The sequence below is a fragment of the Armigeres subalbatus genome, chromosome 3 (assembly GCF_024139115.2).
Source record: "Armigeres subalbatus isolate Guangzhou_Male chromosome 3, GZ_Asu_2, whole genome shotgun sequence".
Lineage (NCBI taxonomy): Eukaryota > Metazoa > Arthropoda > Insecta > Diptera > Culicidae > Armigeres > Armigeres subalbatus.
This window is the reverse complement of record NC_085141.1, coordinates 310,739,036-310,753,152: the sequence shown is the minus strand read 5'-3', so window position 1 is coordinate 310,753,152 and position 14,117 is coordinate 310,739,036. Positions and strand designations below refer to the sequence as shown.

The 14,117-nt window shown below is 41.9% G+C and overlaps 3 protein-coding genes across 8 annotated transcripts in view; 1 reads left to right on the top strand and 2 right to left on the bottom strand.

The window, feature by feature from the left end:
- The window catches only part of LOC134225255 (formin-like protein), a 269,171-nt gene extending 262,649 nt beyond the window's left edge, over positions 1-6,522 (bottom strand). For 5 of the 6 annotated variants that reach the window (XM_062705180.1, XM_062705181.1, XM_062705175.1 and 2 more), the window contains exon 1: positions 6,384-6,522. The gene's annotated coding sequence lies outside the window, so the exon portion shown is untranslated. The remainder of the gene's footprint in view (positions 1-6,383) is intronic. The other variant, XM_062705179.1, reaches the window with a different exon arrangement.
- On the bottom strand, positions 5,117-6,503 carry LOC134225257 (post-GPI attachment to proteins factor 2-like). Its single transcript, XM_062705183.1, has 3 exons — positions 6,050-6,503; positions 5,645-5,863; positions 5,117-5,570 (listed from the first exon to the last, which is right to left on the bottom strand). Exons 1-3 carry the CDS (start codon positions 6,501-6,503, stop codon positions 5,434-5,436), a joined length of 810 nt encoding a protein of 269 aa, XP_062561167.1. The 3' UTR covers positions 5,117-5,433.
- Positions 6,523-8,114: 1,592 nt separating the features above from the next.
- LOC134222642 (uncharacterized) lies at positions 8,115-10,265 on the top strand. Its single transcript, XM_062701799.1, has 2 exons — positions 8,115-8,195; positions 9,255-10,265. The coding sequence occupies exons 1-2, from the start codon at positions 8,115-8,117 to the stop codon at positions 10,263-10,265; spliced, it is 1,092 nt and encodes a 363-aa protein (XP_062557783.1).
- The last annotated feature ends 3,852 nt before the right edge of the window (positions 10,266-14,117 follow it).

Genomic DNA, 14,117 nt, shown 5'->3' with positions numbered 1-14,117 from the left:
GGGTCATGTTTTGGAATTGACAGTATGAAAAGTAAAAAATATAGAGATGCAAATTAGCAAGAAACGATTGAACCATACACGAACTTTCACATAAGGCAGAAGCATTATCCAAATCCAAAGATCAGTACAATGAAAAATTACATAAGTAATCAAATCTTTTGAACTGTTATGTATGCGGTCGTTTGATGAAATATGCTCGGAAATATGCCTATATAATATGTTTTTGGTAAAAGATTGATATAATAAATAAGAAAACGGCTGTTTCTATGAATCTACTTTTAATTTCAAATTCGATATTTAGAGATTTAATAATTGAGACATTTTTTTCTTTACTGTTATTGATACTTATTTAAGCACAAAAATGCATTCATGTTACTATAAATGTTAAAACCTAAAAGTTGGTTTAACCGAGGGCGCTAGGTTTTTAGCTAGCTAAAATGATAGGTTTCACCAAAAATTCCATTCCGCACATTAATCTCTGCTAATATCACTTCGCATATAAACATTTACCATTAAATACCATTGTTATTTTAGATTCATGTCTTCAACTTTCTGATTACTGACATTCAATTTCAGTGACATTGTGACCAGATTTGTTTTATTTTCTTATTAAATACATAACAAAGTTTCATGTCAACAAATAAAATGTTGACAAGTAGAAGTCACTAAATAGTTACAAAGTGGCAATCAAGACCAGAATGTTTCAGTTACTGTAACATGGAAATGTTACGGATTGATTACAGCGCAACTTAATGTGAGACCGTATAGTTGGTTACATAGTAGCTCAATTTTTTGCGCTTTTTTGGTTGCACTAGTGTTACAAATACAGTTACAGTTATTAAAATTTCACATATAATTTTGTCGCATATCGATCACCGTAATTCAATTGTGACAATCTGTGCTACTTGGGCGATGGGTCACCTGGTGGTTTCCCGGGCTTCTGCATGGCTGTCCTGAACATGTCCGGGTTAGCCATGATCGCTGCCTTCAGAGCGAGGTTTGGAACTCCGTCGGGCCCCGGAGCTTTGTTCGTGTCAAGGGTTCGGGCCACCGCAAGCAACTCTTCGTTCGTCACCGCTGCCACTTCAGCCACTTCAGCACTCGCGTTCTGCGGTGCTGGTTGTGGCCAAGGGCTTGTGGCATGGGACGGGAAGAGAACCTCGATAATGCGATTCAACCTTTCCGGCGACCGTTCGGGAGGCGCCAGCCCCCCTCTGGTCTTCGCCATTACTATCCTGTAGGCATCGCCCCAGGGATTAGCATTGGCGTTCAGGCATAGGTTGTCAAAACACTTCCTCTTACTGCTACTGATGGCCTTGTTAAGGGCCAACTTCGCAGCTTTGAACGTCAAGCGGCGTTCATCCCTCAACTGCTCAGAGCGAGCTCTCTGCATTCTTCGCCTAGCCCTAAGGCAGGTTGACCGAAGGTCTGCGATTGCTGCACTCCACCAGTATGCTGGAGGTCTACCGTTCCTCGGTGGTGCCCTCCTCTGCATACTGGCATCGCATGCACGTGACAGGACAGCTGTCAGTGCGTCCCCTGTAAGACTGTCGGTGTTACCCTCCAGTCCCAGCGCCGCGGTGAATACTTCGCTGTCGAAGCTTTGGGCCTTCCACCCACGGCCCCGTCATTTCTCAACCTCAACTGCTGCACACCACAGCTGATCACGTAGCGGATGGCTAGGTGATCGCTGTGGGTGTAGCCCTCGTCGACCCTACAGTTCGGTCCCCCGGCTAGGCCGGGGCTACAGAACGTAACATCAATGAACGACTGCACCCCATTCCTACGGAAAGTGCTGGTTGATCCGTCATTGGCTAACACGACCTCCAACTTTACTAGAGCCTCTAACAAAGCTTGACCTCTCTGATTGGTGCAGCGGCTTCACCACTCCACCGCCCAAGCATTGAAGTCCCCCGCTATGACAACCGGCTTCCGACCTACAAGGTCGGACGATAGCCTATCGACCATCCGGGTGAATTGCTCTATTGGCCACTGTGGTGGGGTATAGCAGCTACAATAGAACACCCCGTTGATCTTAGCTATGGCGACACCTTCGACAGGTGTGTGTGTACGACCTCTTGGACCGGAAACCGGCCCGTTGTGCAGATCGCCGCCATCTTGGAGTCGTCCGCGACCCAGTTTCCATTATTGACAGGGACACGGTACGGATCTGCAAGAATAGCGACGTCGGTCTCTGACTCAGAGACCGACTGCCACAGCAGCTGCTGGGCAGTAGCACAATGGTTAAGATTCAGCTGTGCTACCCGCACGGCGATTTCTTATTGCCACCACCGAAGGGACAAGTAGGTCCACCCATAACATGGTTACGGGCTTGCTTCCTACTAGCGCAGATAAGGCACCTTGGTGCTTTATCGCAGGCCTGCGCAAAATGTCCCTTCTCTCCACAACGACGACACAGGTTACTTCGGTCCGGCCCCTTGCACTCCCATGACTTGTGACCAGATTCGAAGCACCTAAAACACTTTTCGACTAAAGGTGGCTGGAATATGCTTACTGGGCATATTGACCATCCAACCTTCAGTTTCCCGACCGCCAGGACCTTTTTGGCGTCCGCTACCGGTAACTTGAACCAAGCTACCTGCGTGCCAAAAGGTCCACCTCTAAGACGAATAGAAGACCGCTCGACTTCTATATCGCACTGTACCTTTAAAGACGAAATGAGGTCCTCTGCCTCGGTGAGTTCATCCAGCTGTTTACATTGGAGAGTCACCTCGGTGTCCAGGGACCTCACATCCATACCTTCGCCCAGAATCTCCTGGGCAAGCCTCTTATAGGCGGTACCACTCGCCTTTGCTCCACGCTTCAGCACCAAGATCAGTTCGCCTGCCTTGGTGCGTCTGACGCTTCGCACGTCCTCACCCAGTGTCGAAAGTTTTTCGGCACCTCGCATGGTCTTAAGAACGTCGGCGTACCTCTCTTTGTCGGTCTTGACCAACAAGGCTTCGCCTCTGTCCCTAAGTTTCCTTGCGGGGTGAGGAGGTGGCCACGCGTGTGGCGAAATATTTCAGCAAAGCAGCTTACATCCGTGCAACGATCCAAATTGTACCTACTAGTGAACGGCAAAATTGAGCATCGAAAACTGCTGTTCGTGATGCAACGGGTGGCAGATGAGAATTGCACACACTGTGGAAACCAAACGGTCGAAACGCTCCAGCATAAATTTTGTTCCTGCGCTCGCGTCGTCCAGGCATGGACGGTTCTGCAACGAAGGCTAGCAAGAGCAACACATGGGTGGAGGCAATTTTCCTTCGAGGATCTAATGAAACCTGTACTGACAGGAATAGGTAAAAATATGCGAGTGGAAATCCTTAGAATATTTATAAATTAGGGGGAATGACGGCTTTGGCAGGTTTTGTTCTATTATTGGCAGGGTTTTTTGTATGACTGACTATGCTCAAATTTGGCCTAAACATTCTTTGCATATCAAAGAATATTGTGGCCAAATTTCATAAAATTTGGTCGACAAAAACCCCCCTGACAATAATAGAACAAAACCTGCCAAAGCCGTCTTTCCCCCTACATCGACTATGTTAACAAGTGTAACGATAGAATCGATGTGAATGAATTAGAATTCCGCCTAGACCTAGATTTTTGAAACTGTACAGGTTTTGTAAACCTGAAATTATCAATACTTGACTAAATAAAAACTGAATTTTAAACCACAAAAAAATGGGGCTAATAAACAATTCACGGCAGAAATACTTCAGTCCCCAGCACATTTATCCCATGTGGTATACACCAATGAATTCAAGAACTAGAATGGAATACTGGCATGCAAATTGTAGTCATAATATCTAATAGAGAAATTACTTATTGGCACATTTGCAATGCCAACACAGTGAGAACCATCTGTTCAAATATTGAAAATATGGAATGTTCACTCAATCGAAATATGCTACCAAAATATTTCGTACACGTGTTTTCGTTCAAAACCCTTCAATGGGAGGTCATCGGGGGGAAATGCTTATCTAATCTTCCGGTCAATGTCATCATATAGTGCATATACTCCTGTATATATACGATTGTGATGCATCACCAGTGCTACGATGTGCACGTATTACCTGGCAATCTAACTGCATTGATTGTCTGCCTTTTCAGAATTCCCAATAAAATTCCGTTGAAATATCACAAATGATGGTAATTGTTTGTGGAAAGGGAAAGAAAAGTGCAGTGGGTACTGGCCAAGTTCCCCTGGCGGTGCTAAAATGATAAGCGGAACAATGCCTAATTTCATTTAAATCTTTTAGTATCATTAGTGATTAGCACACGTTATTATTTTATGTGGGGGCAAGCATGGAACATATTTTTCAACGCGGGTGTCAGGCGGCTGACCCATGCTCGACCAAAATAGTAAAATTTAGCTAGAATATTTTAATTTTGTTTGATTGTTTGCTATTGAATTTTATATCAGAAATCGCGAAAATACTTGAAATAAAACTTTGTAAAATGTTTAGTATAATTATCTTTAAAAGGCATGGTTTGATTTTTGTATTCGATGAAGAATCGTTTTGCTCACTGAGCAGAAAGTACAAATTTGGTAAATTTAGATTTGTTGATAGATTGAGGTTAAGAAATCGTCTGTAAATTATTTAAAGAATAAACTGTAAATAAAATTGATATTAGCATACTCTTTCGACAGCCGGCTGGCAAGAGTTTCAATAAAAACAAGTAAACAACATAGTCTGTGGGTCGAATTGCCAGCTTGAGGCAAACCTCCATGACCTACCTTACCCTACCAAACCACCAACTCCGTAGAACTTATGAGGGCGTCGCCAAGTCGGGGGCCTCTCGTTAAGTAAGTTCTACATCAACATTTCCTTTCCTATCCCTAGTTACGGTAAAGATGGGCGTGGCCGGGAGTAGTAATCCTCATGCTTATGCCATTTTTATCTTAGATTGGAATCAAGGGTAACTCCCCACCTTGATTTCCGATAGCAATCTGGATAAGGATTCCATAAGAAACATGAGTATCACTAGTGTCCAATCTACGAAGTATACCGTAACAACGCTAACGCTAACGCTAAAACCCTTCAATGGGAGGTCATCGTTTCATTGTGATATCTTTCCAATAAAACAATTTCAATGATCAACAAAAAAAAATATTTTTTTATATATAAATCTTGGTTAAAAACTCGCAGCGAAAAATCTAAGGCGACTCAAACATCAACACAAAATTGCAAGATCGCAGCGATCCGATATACTCACAGTTTAGAATTTCTTCCGTGTTTTCGTTAAACACAAGCTCAATATGTAGTAGCTAACTTTCCGGCCTGTAAAGAGTCGTATTCATAATACTTACTGACTAAAACGAACGGAGCTTCATGCCGAGGCAGTGGAAAACCCCCTCAATACCCATATAAAAAGTGGATAAGTATCGTGCTTCTGTTTTGAAAGTGCGCTCCGCGACCGCTCTCAGACCGACGAAAAGTGGATTCCATTTCTCCAATCAAAGAACAGATTGGCGTTGATAAAGTCCCAATAGGCCGTCATGTGGAAGCCAATGTTACTGTAGACGAACACGTACTCGCTCAACGCGAATAAGGAATAAACTGGAGAATTGATTAAAACGTAGCTTAGACTCGGTTCGAGGAACAATGGTATTGAAATCAGATAAATTATTTACCTCCCGGTTCGCAGTACGAGTTGTGTCTCACGAAGAAGTAAACAGCCAATGCTATGGAACATAGATTTGCTAGGAACAGTCTTTTCTTGTACATGACCGACTTGCGCTCGGACGCAGTCAGCAGTTCTCCCTCGCGGGTGGCCCGATTTATAATGATAAGAATTATCATGTAGAGCAACGACGTAATTACGAATGTGCTGAAGCAGAACTTATGCACATCTGAAAACCGAAAATAAAATAAGAAGCGTTGGTCAACTATTTGAAATCAACGAAGCCATGGAAACAATCGATCCCATGATGCAATCATTTTAGTCGAATCATAAACATAAAAAACTGGTCGAGCTTAGCGCCTTAATTAACAAAGTTTCAATTAAAATAACCCTCGGGTTAAAGGGCATGACCTACCATAGTTCGACACCGACGTCCACATGGTCAATCCAACGAGTGAGCTAAGCTCAGTGATGTTCAGAATGCATGCCAAATAGGCCAATTCCTTCCGCCGTTTACGCAGCAACCCGATGTGGAAATTCTTATACAGGAACGCGATAGCATACCGAGGAAGGGCGTGAACCAGAACCGAGGCCTGCCACACGAACCGTTGTGGCTGATAGTTCCCGATGGCAGCCGACAGCGACGGTAGGAAGTTGTACACCATACAGTGGGTGGCATTGGCCTCGATGAAGTTGTACAGTAGGGACCACACAACACAAAACAGGAAACCCACCACCGGGAACATTACCGTAATCACAGCCAGCTTGCCGAAACGCACTCGGATTGCACTCCGCCCAGACGACGGTTCCTGCCCACTGCCGGGGGACCGGTCGGAGGGGTCGGTGAGACGTTCATACTGGGGGAGCATTGTCCACTTTTTTATACTATTTCTTTGCTTGTGTATAGATCCGTATTTTTGGTGAACAGTTCATATTTTTATTTTATTTTATCGCACCGAAATATCACTCGCTCGCAAAAAGTAAACAGAAAACTGTGAATGACATTTCAAAGTTAGCGACGTTAACACTATAGAAATACTATATTTTTAAGACTTGCGGAAGCACGCTCTCGCCCAACCGCGTGGCACAGAAAACAGACGTAACTCTTCATGTAAACCCGCATCTAGGATAGGATGTGACAATAAGTCATAAAAAATCGTACCGATTTTCTGTCAGTATCGTACCGGTTGCTGATTGGGTGAAAATGACAATCGATTACTTCGATCGGCGGTGGCACATTTTCAGAAGGGTAGCTTATTGTTAACTTGGCCGTGTTGCTAGTGCATAAAAATGATTTTCATCAAAAATACGCCAAAAAAATTTATAGATTTTTTGTGTAAAATTAATTTATCCTGGACTGTAAATGATATATCCATGATTCTCAAAGGTTATGCTAATTTAAAACACTCGATTTGAAGCATAATTAACCATATTTCAACCATTTTCACTCTGAAACTAGTCTAATTCCACGTAAAAACTTGTTTCTGTTAGTACGTAAAATTTTTTACGATGAATGATGGAAGAAATTGACGAGAAAACATCAAATTTAATAACAAATTATTTGATGGATTTTGCATAAAAATGATTTGGAACCACTGGCCACCACCTCGTCGAAGCAACCGACTGAAGAAACAACAAGGCAGTCAAAATTGAATTGTCACATCCTATCCTAGACCCGCATAATCATTTACCATTCTTCGTACAGTTACAAATATAACATGGACATAGTTGATATCGTTACCCATTAACATTCAGTTTGAGCCTCCCGGATAAAAAATACAATAGAGTTGCAATAAAATATCATAAAAATACAATACATTTTATTTATGAACATTAAATTCTATTGTTTTTATACCATACCAATTAAAATGCCATATTGTTGTTCCAATAGACGTTCAATAGATTCTATTGCCAGTAAAAAGTTGACGATAGAATCACAATAAATTCAATTCAAAAAATTTGTTCGAGAAAAAATCGATTTTTTTTATTGTAAAGATACATAACAACCCCTATTTTCTGTTGTAAAACTACCATTTACAATAGGCTTTATGGTGGAAAACAATATTCTTCAATGTTATTCAATTGTGACCCACAATAGAGTTTACCGTAATTACTATTAACTTCAGCGTAATGTTACAATAATTTCTATTGTAATTGTTTTTGAATTTTTTATTAGGGCTGTTTCTCAAAGCGACCAGACATGTTTCTGAGGAGAGAGTTAGTGCTATTTTTTTGAGTTTTTTTCTCTGTTTCCTCGGAAACAATAGTGGACAAAAGGGAAGTAATGGCAGCAAAAATGGAATACGCGCGAAAAAACACAGTCAAAGTACGTTTTGGAGATCAATCCAGATCTCCATCTGACGGAGAAATGGTCACGTTTGTTGTTAGGAATTTGGGAATAAAGCCAGAGCAAGTTTCGCATCTCTATCAAGATCCCTATGAAAAGTGTATTGTTATCAAGTTCGCCAACGATGATGAGAATGTGTCTGGAACAGCACATCGCACATAGGAGTACGCAGTGTAAAAGCGTGGCCAAAAGTATGTCAATCATTTTGTCGTCTGTAAGTGCATTCAATAGAAACAGTAAAGTATATTTTTTGTTTTTATACTGCTTACATTCATCTAGCAGTGAAATATGACCACTGGCGGCGTCAGTTATTGTTTTTTGATAGTGCACCACTTGGCGCAAGTCCGCTGTCTTTGAGAACTACAGCGTGCTTGCAACGAGTGGTGCCCACATATGGCTCCGTCAGTGAGTATGATCTTCCTATTGTAATCTTCATTATTTGATTATAACTTAATAAATTTTCTGAAAAAATGTACTTTGTTAGTTTACTTCAACAATATAAATTTGTCATTGAATCATGTTAAAGTCCCTGGATAATATTTTGTAATATCAAATGAAACTGATCTAATAAATCCGAAATGCAAATCAACCGCTATGTTTCTTGATAATCTTAACATCCGGCAAATGCATATGCTTTTATGGGGCGGTGTTCATCAAAGTCTCACTCTTCTTCGGAAGCGAAACATAATTTATGTGAGGTTTAACACGTCAAAACCATGATTTTTTTTCTTGCATTTTTAAGCAACTAAATTAAATTTAAAATAAGTCACGATTGCGTGAGTATGCGTGAAATGTTTTTTATGGAGCTTATTCAGGAAACTCCAATCTTTCCAACGCTGACAACTTTGTTGCTTGGACTGGTTTGGAACCTAATCAAAAGTTTTATTTTGTAGAACATATTATTGTAGGAAGGTAGAATAAAGCTAACAATGAATATCATGATTATGGATCACCTGAAAAAGGTTTGAGATCGAATCATGCTTAAATACCCTTATTATTGATACCTATATTGATTTTCATCTTGAAATTTATTAAAAATCAAGAAAAACATGATAAAACGTGAACATGTTTTAATGCACAATTGCGATAAAACTAGCATTGAAATTATGGTGGAGTTTTGACAGCCAGCATCGCTTACAAGTAAACAATATTGTTTCAAAAATTCCATGGCAAATTAGTATCACTATTTGAGAGTTCAAAAACGAAAAATAATATGGAAATATCTAAAAGAAAATTGACTTTTGGCCAGGATTTGGGCTGAAATACTCCTCAGTGCAGCGTCGACAATGTGGAAACGGCCATTAAGCTCGCGAAGGACGTTAGATTGGTTCACCTGAAAGCAGGATTCGAGATCCGGAACTGGGTGTCGAATTCGCCAACGTTTTTACGGAATCTGGGGGAGGAAAAGCCGGCAGTGCCTGTACACTTCTGCCGTGACAAGCAAACGCTGAAGGAAAGGGTTTTGGGAGTAATCTGGGACTCTAAAGCGGATGAGTTTTCATTCTCGAGAATGCATTGGGAAGAGTTGCAGCCATGCCTGCTGGAGGGAAAGCGACCGACAAAACGGCTTGTCGCAAGCTGTGTGATGGGGTTTTTTGATCCGCTTGGGTTGCTGTCACCATTTACCATCCACGGCAAAATTATCATCCAGCATCTCTGGCGTTCCAATTGTGGATGGGATGACGAAATCGACGAAAAATCCTGGATGTTGTGGCAGCGATGGATAAATTTGTTGCTGGAGGTCGAAACTATCCGGATTCCTCGCTGTCACCTCGGAGGCGCCAAGTCCGCCGAAGTCGACTCACTGGAAGTCCACATCTTCACCGATGCCAGCGAACACGCATACGGCTGCGTAGCCTATTTGCGAGCAGTAATTGAAGGTGAGGTTCGCTGCAGCCTGATGATGTCCCGGGCCAAGGTAGCCCCGATAAAGCGGCAGTCGATTCCCCGTTTGGAGCTGATGGGTGCCGTTCTGGGGGCGCGTTTCAGCCAAACAATTCTGAGCACGCACTCGTACCAGATCGCCCGCACAGTTATCTGGACGGATTCCCGCACCGTATGTAGTTGGCTCAACTCGGATCAACATCGCTACAAGCAATTCGTTGCATTTCGAGTCGGCGAGATTCAGGAGCTGACGAAGGTTGCGGACTGGCGATGGATTCCGACCAAGCTGAACATCGCAGACGTGCTGACAAAGTGGGGTCAAGGTCCACCGTTACAAAGTGATGGAGACTGGTTTTGCGGACCCTCGTTCCTATATCGGCCGCAAGAACTGTGGTGGTGAGCAAGTGCATCTGGTGCAAGGTCAACAAGTGTCGTCCACGAACACCGAGAATGGCGCCACTACCAGTTGAACGGGTCACTTCTCCCCTTCGGCCTTTCAGCTCCGTAGGGTTAGATTACCTGGGTTCGGTAGAAGTCACGGTTGGTCGGCGAAGGGAAAAACGTTGGGTGGCAGTTTTCACCTGTTTGGCTGTACGTGCGGTGCATTTAGAGGTTGTGCACAGTCTCATGCACAACCGAGTCGTGTCGGATGGCCATCACTCGTTTCCGGAGCAAGTTTGGCAAGCCAAGCCAGATCTTTTCTGATAATGCCACTTGCTTTCGCGGAGCGAATAACGAGATGGTAAAGATGGACGTCATCAATCGAGAGGGTGCAGAGGTCGTGGGCAGTTAATAATCAATCAACAATTTGTAAATACTTACCTGCAGATACGGTGAAACTCCTGATTTCTGAGCAGAATAACTCCAAACGGCAAATAAAGTCTATCTCCTATTCCTCCTGTAAAGATCGTAAGTAGAACCCGAAAAGTGCTAGAATAATGATTCATTAATTGACAAATTATATTTGAGTAGCAGTTTGTCGATAAAATCCACTAACCCAAAGGTAGGGTAGTTGAACCTTTGATCAACACTAAAAAGGGATTGGAAAGCATTGTAGAAGGAAAGGAAACCAGTTTATTTGTAAGTACGTTAGATAATCAAATTACTATTATCATTTACAAAGAAAATAAAATTACAGTTTAGCGTTGCTGAAAATCAATCAGCTGCTTAGAAAATTGGTTTCCCTGTCGGGAACACATGTATATACCGCGAACACCCGAAAAACATTTGAATCCTGAAGCCACCGAACGTTCCTCGTGGACGATCTTCTTCAACACACCATTTTTATTGAGGAACTCTGCAATTTCTTTATCTGGTACCTCCGGAGGGAGATAAAATAGTCGCACATACTTAGGGTCTGTCTCATTTCGAGAATTAAACTTAAAAGTGACAGTTCGAAAATTAAAAAATCACCCCGTTATAAGAATGGCTGGTGCTACCCAGCAATTCCAATAGGACATCGATGGAAAATGATTCGATATCTGTCAAAAGTAATCTTGCTCTGCGAGCAGGGTTATTTGATAATTATTGAAATGTCACTTTTAAGTTTAATTTCAGTTTAATACTCCAAATGAGACAGACCCTTAATCTCCTCGTTGCCGTCTGTAACCATCACCTTAGTGACCTCACCACCTGAGTAATTGAATATGTTCTCACCGATGCACTGAGGAGTATTTCAGCCCAAATCCTGGCCAAAAGTCATATTTTTTTTTTTATATGTTTCCATATTATTTTTCGTTTTTGAACTCTCAAATAGTGATACTAATTTGCCATGGAATTTTTGAAACAATATTGTTTACTTGTAAGCGATGCTGGCTGTCAAAACTCCACCATAATTTCAATGCTAGTTTTATCGCAATTGTGCATTAAAACATGTTCACGTTTTATCATGTTTTTCTTGATTTTTAATAAATTTCAAGATGAAAATCAATATAGGTATCAATAATAAGGGTATTTAAAACTTTTTCAAGCATGATTCGATCTGAAACCTTTTTCAGGTTACCTATAATCATGATATTCATTGTTAGCTTTATTCTACCTTCCTACAATAATATGTTCTACAAAATAAAACTATTGATTAGGTTCCAAACCAGTCCAAGCAACAAAGTTGTCAGCGTTGGAAAGATTGGAGTTTCCTGAATAAGCTCCATAAAAAACATTTCACGCATACTCACGCAATCGTGACTTATTTTAATTTTAATTTAGTTGCTTAAAATGCAAGAAAAAATCATGGTTTTGACGTGTTAAACCTCACATAAATTATGTTTCGCTTCCGAAGAAGAGTGAGACTTTGATGAACACCGCCCCATAAAAGCATATGCATTTGCCGGATGTTAAGATTATCAAGAAACATAGCGGTTGATTTGCATTTCGGATTTATTAGATCAGTTTCATTTGATATTACAAAATATTATCCAGGGACTTTAACATGATACAATGACAAATTTATATTGTTGAAGTAAACTAACAAAGTACATTTTTTCAGAAAATTTATTAAGTTATAATCAAATAATGAAGATTACAATAGGAAGATCATACTCACTGACGGAGCCATATGTGGGCACCACTCGTTGCAAGCACGCTGTAGTTCTCAAAGACAGCGGACTTGCGCCAAGTGGTGCACTATCAAAAAACAATAACTGACGCCGCCAGTGGTCATATTTCACTGCTAGATGAATGTAAGCAGTATAAAAACAAAAAATATACTTTACTGTTTCTATTGAATGCACTTACAGACGACAAAATGATTGACATACTTTTGGCCACGCTTTTACACTGCGTACTCCTATGTGCGCTGTCGAAATAGTCGTCGACGTAATGACGGTGGATAATCGCCGCCGATGCCTCCGGGTATTGTGCAACAAACTCCTCCGCGTTCCGGTTTTTCACGAACTGCGCCGAGCATGGGGAACTTGTCGACCCGAATGTCGCTACGTCCATGACGTAAACGCTAGGTTGTTTTTCCGGAGATTTCCGGAAGATAAACCGCTGCTTCTGCTTATCCTCGGGGCGAATCTGTAGTTGGTGGAACATCTCCTTCAAGTCGCCATCGAAAGCAATTCGCCATTCGCGAAAACCGGAGAGGACTTTGACCAGTGGAACGAGCATATCCGGTCCTGACAGCAACTGAGAGTTAAGACTAACACCTCTCACCATCGCTGGAGCGTCCCACACGAGACGGATCTTTCCTGGCTTCTTCGGGTTCTGAACGACGTTGAGAGGCAGATACCAGGTCTGATCGGAAGGGGTACCTGCCAGTTCTTCGGCAGTGGCGACATGTGCGTACCCTTTCTGCTGGTACTCCTCTATTTGTCGGCAAACGTTCTCATGCAGCACTGGATTTTTGCCGAGTTTGTTCTCCAGCTGCTTCATTCTTCGCAGGGCCATTGGGAAGCTGTCCGGGAACCGTGGATCCTCATTAGACTGGCCCAGGAAACAAAAAGTTGTCTAATTTCACAAGGCACCCCCCAGGATTGCGTCTTTGGGTGAGAAAATAAATCTCTAAAAATTTCAACTCAATCGCTTGTTGCATAAGCTGGCGCATTTGATTTGAAGTTTGTATGGGGATTTCAGCCAAAATGTATAGGAAAATACCCTCCGTCACTCATTCGATCTGGAAATTGGTTCTGATTGCTCGATTGACCTCAGAATTGCAAAAACGGCAGTTGGTATGCTACAGAACAATTTCACAGAACATTGTATGATGATTAAATGAGTTTTTATATAGGTTTCGGCTGATGCGATTCGATCAAAAAACCCAAAAATACACAAATCAGCTCCTAATAAACCAGCCGAAAATTATATAAAAGTTCATTTAATCATCATGCAATGTTCTGTGAAATTGTTCTGTAGCATACCAACTGCCGTTTATGCAATTCTGAGGTCAATCGAGCAATCAGAACCAATTTCCAGATCGAATGAGTGACGGAGGTGTATTTTCCTATACATTTTGGCTGAAATCCCCATACAAACTTCAAATCAAATGCACCAGCTTATGCAACAAGCGATTGAGCTGAAATTTTCAGAGATTGATTTTCTCACCCAAAGACACAATTCTGGGGGGTGCCCCGTGGAATTCGACAACATTTTTTTCTCCCCATAGTAATCTGGGCCAGTCTAATCCTCATTCTTCCACAACAACCCTGTTTCTTGCGGTATCGCCACCACCGATTCTTCCAACGCGTAGTGGCTTTTGAGCAACTCGTGTAGGTCGTCGTTGGTGATATGCTGATGGTAACCAAGATAGTTGCCT

Bases quoted from the DNA above. Each gene is read 5' to 3' on its own strand.
- LOC134225257 (XM_062705183.1), bottom strand. From the start codon at position 6,503: ATGCTCCCCCAGTATGAACGTCTCACCGACCCCTCCGACCGGTCCCCC. The intron at 5,864-6,049 runs GTAGGTCATGCC...TTCGGTTTTCAG, and splicing joins GACGTCGGTGTCGAACTATG to ATGTGCATAAGTTCTGCTTC. The intron at 5,571-5,644 runs GTAAATAATTTA...TCAATTCTCCAG, and splicing joins CTCGTACTGCGAACCGGGAG to TTTATTCCTTATTCGCGTTG.
- LOC134222642 (XM_062701799.1), top strand. From the start codon at position 8,115: ATGTGTCTGGAACAGCACATCGCACATAGGAGTACGCAGTGTAAAAGC. The intron at 8,196-9,254 runs GTAAGTGCATTC...AATACTCCTCAG, and splicing joins TGTCAATCATTTTGTCGTCT to TGCAGCGTCGACAATGTGGA.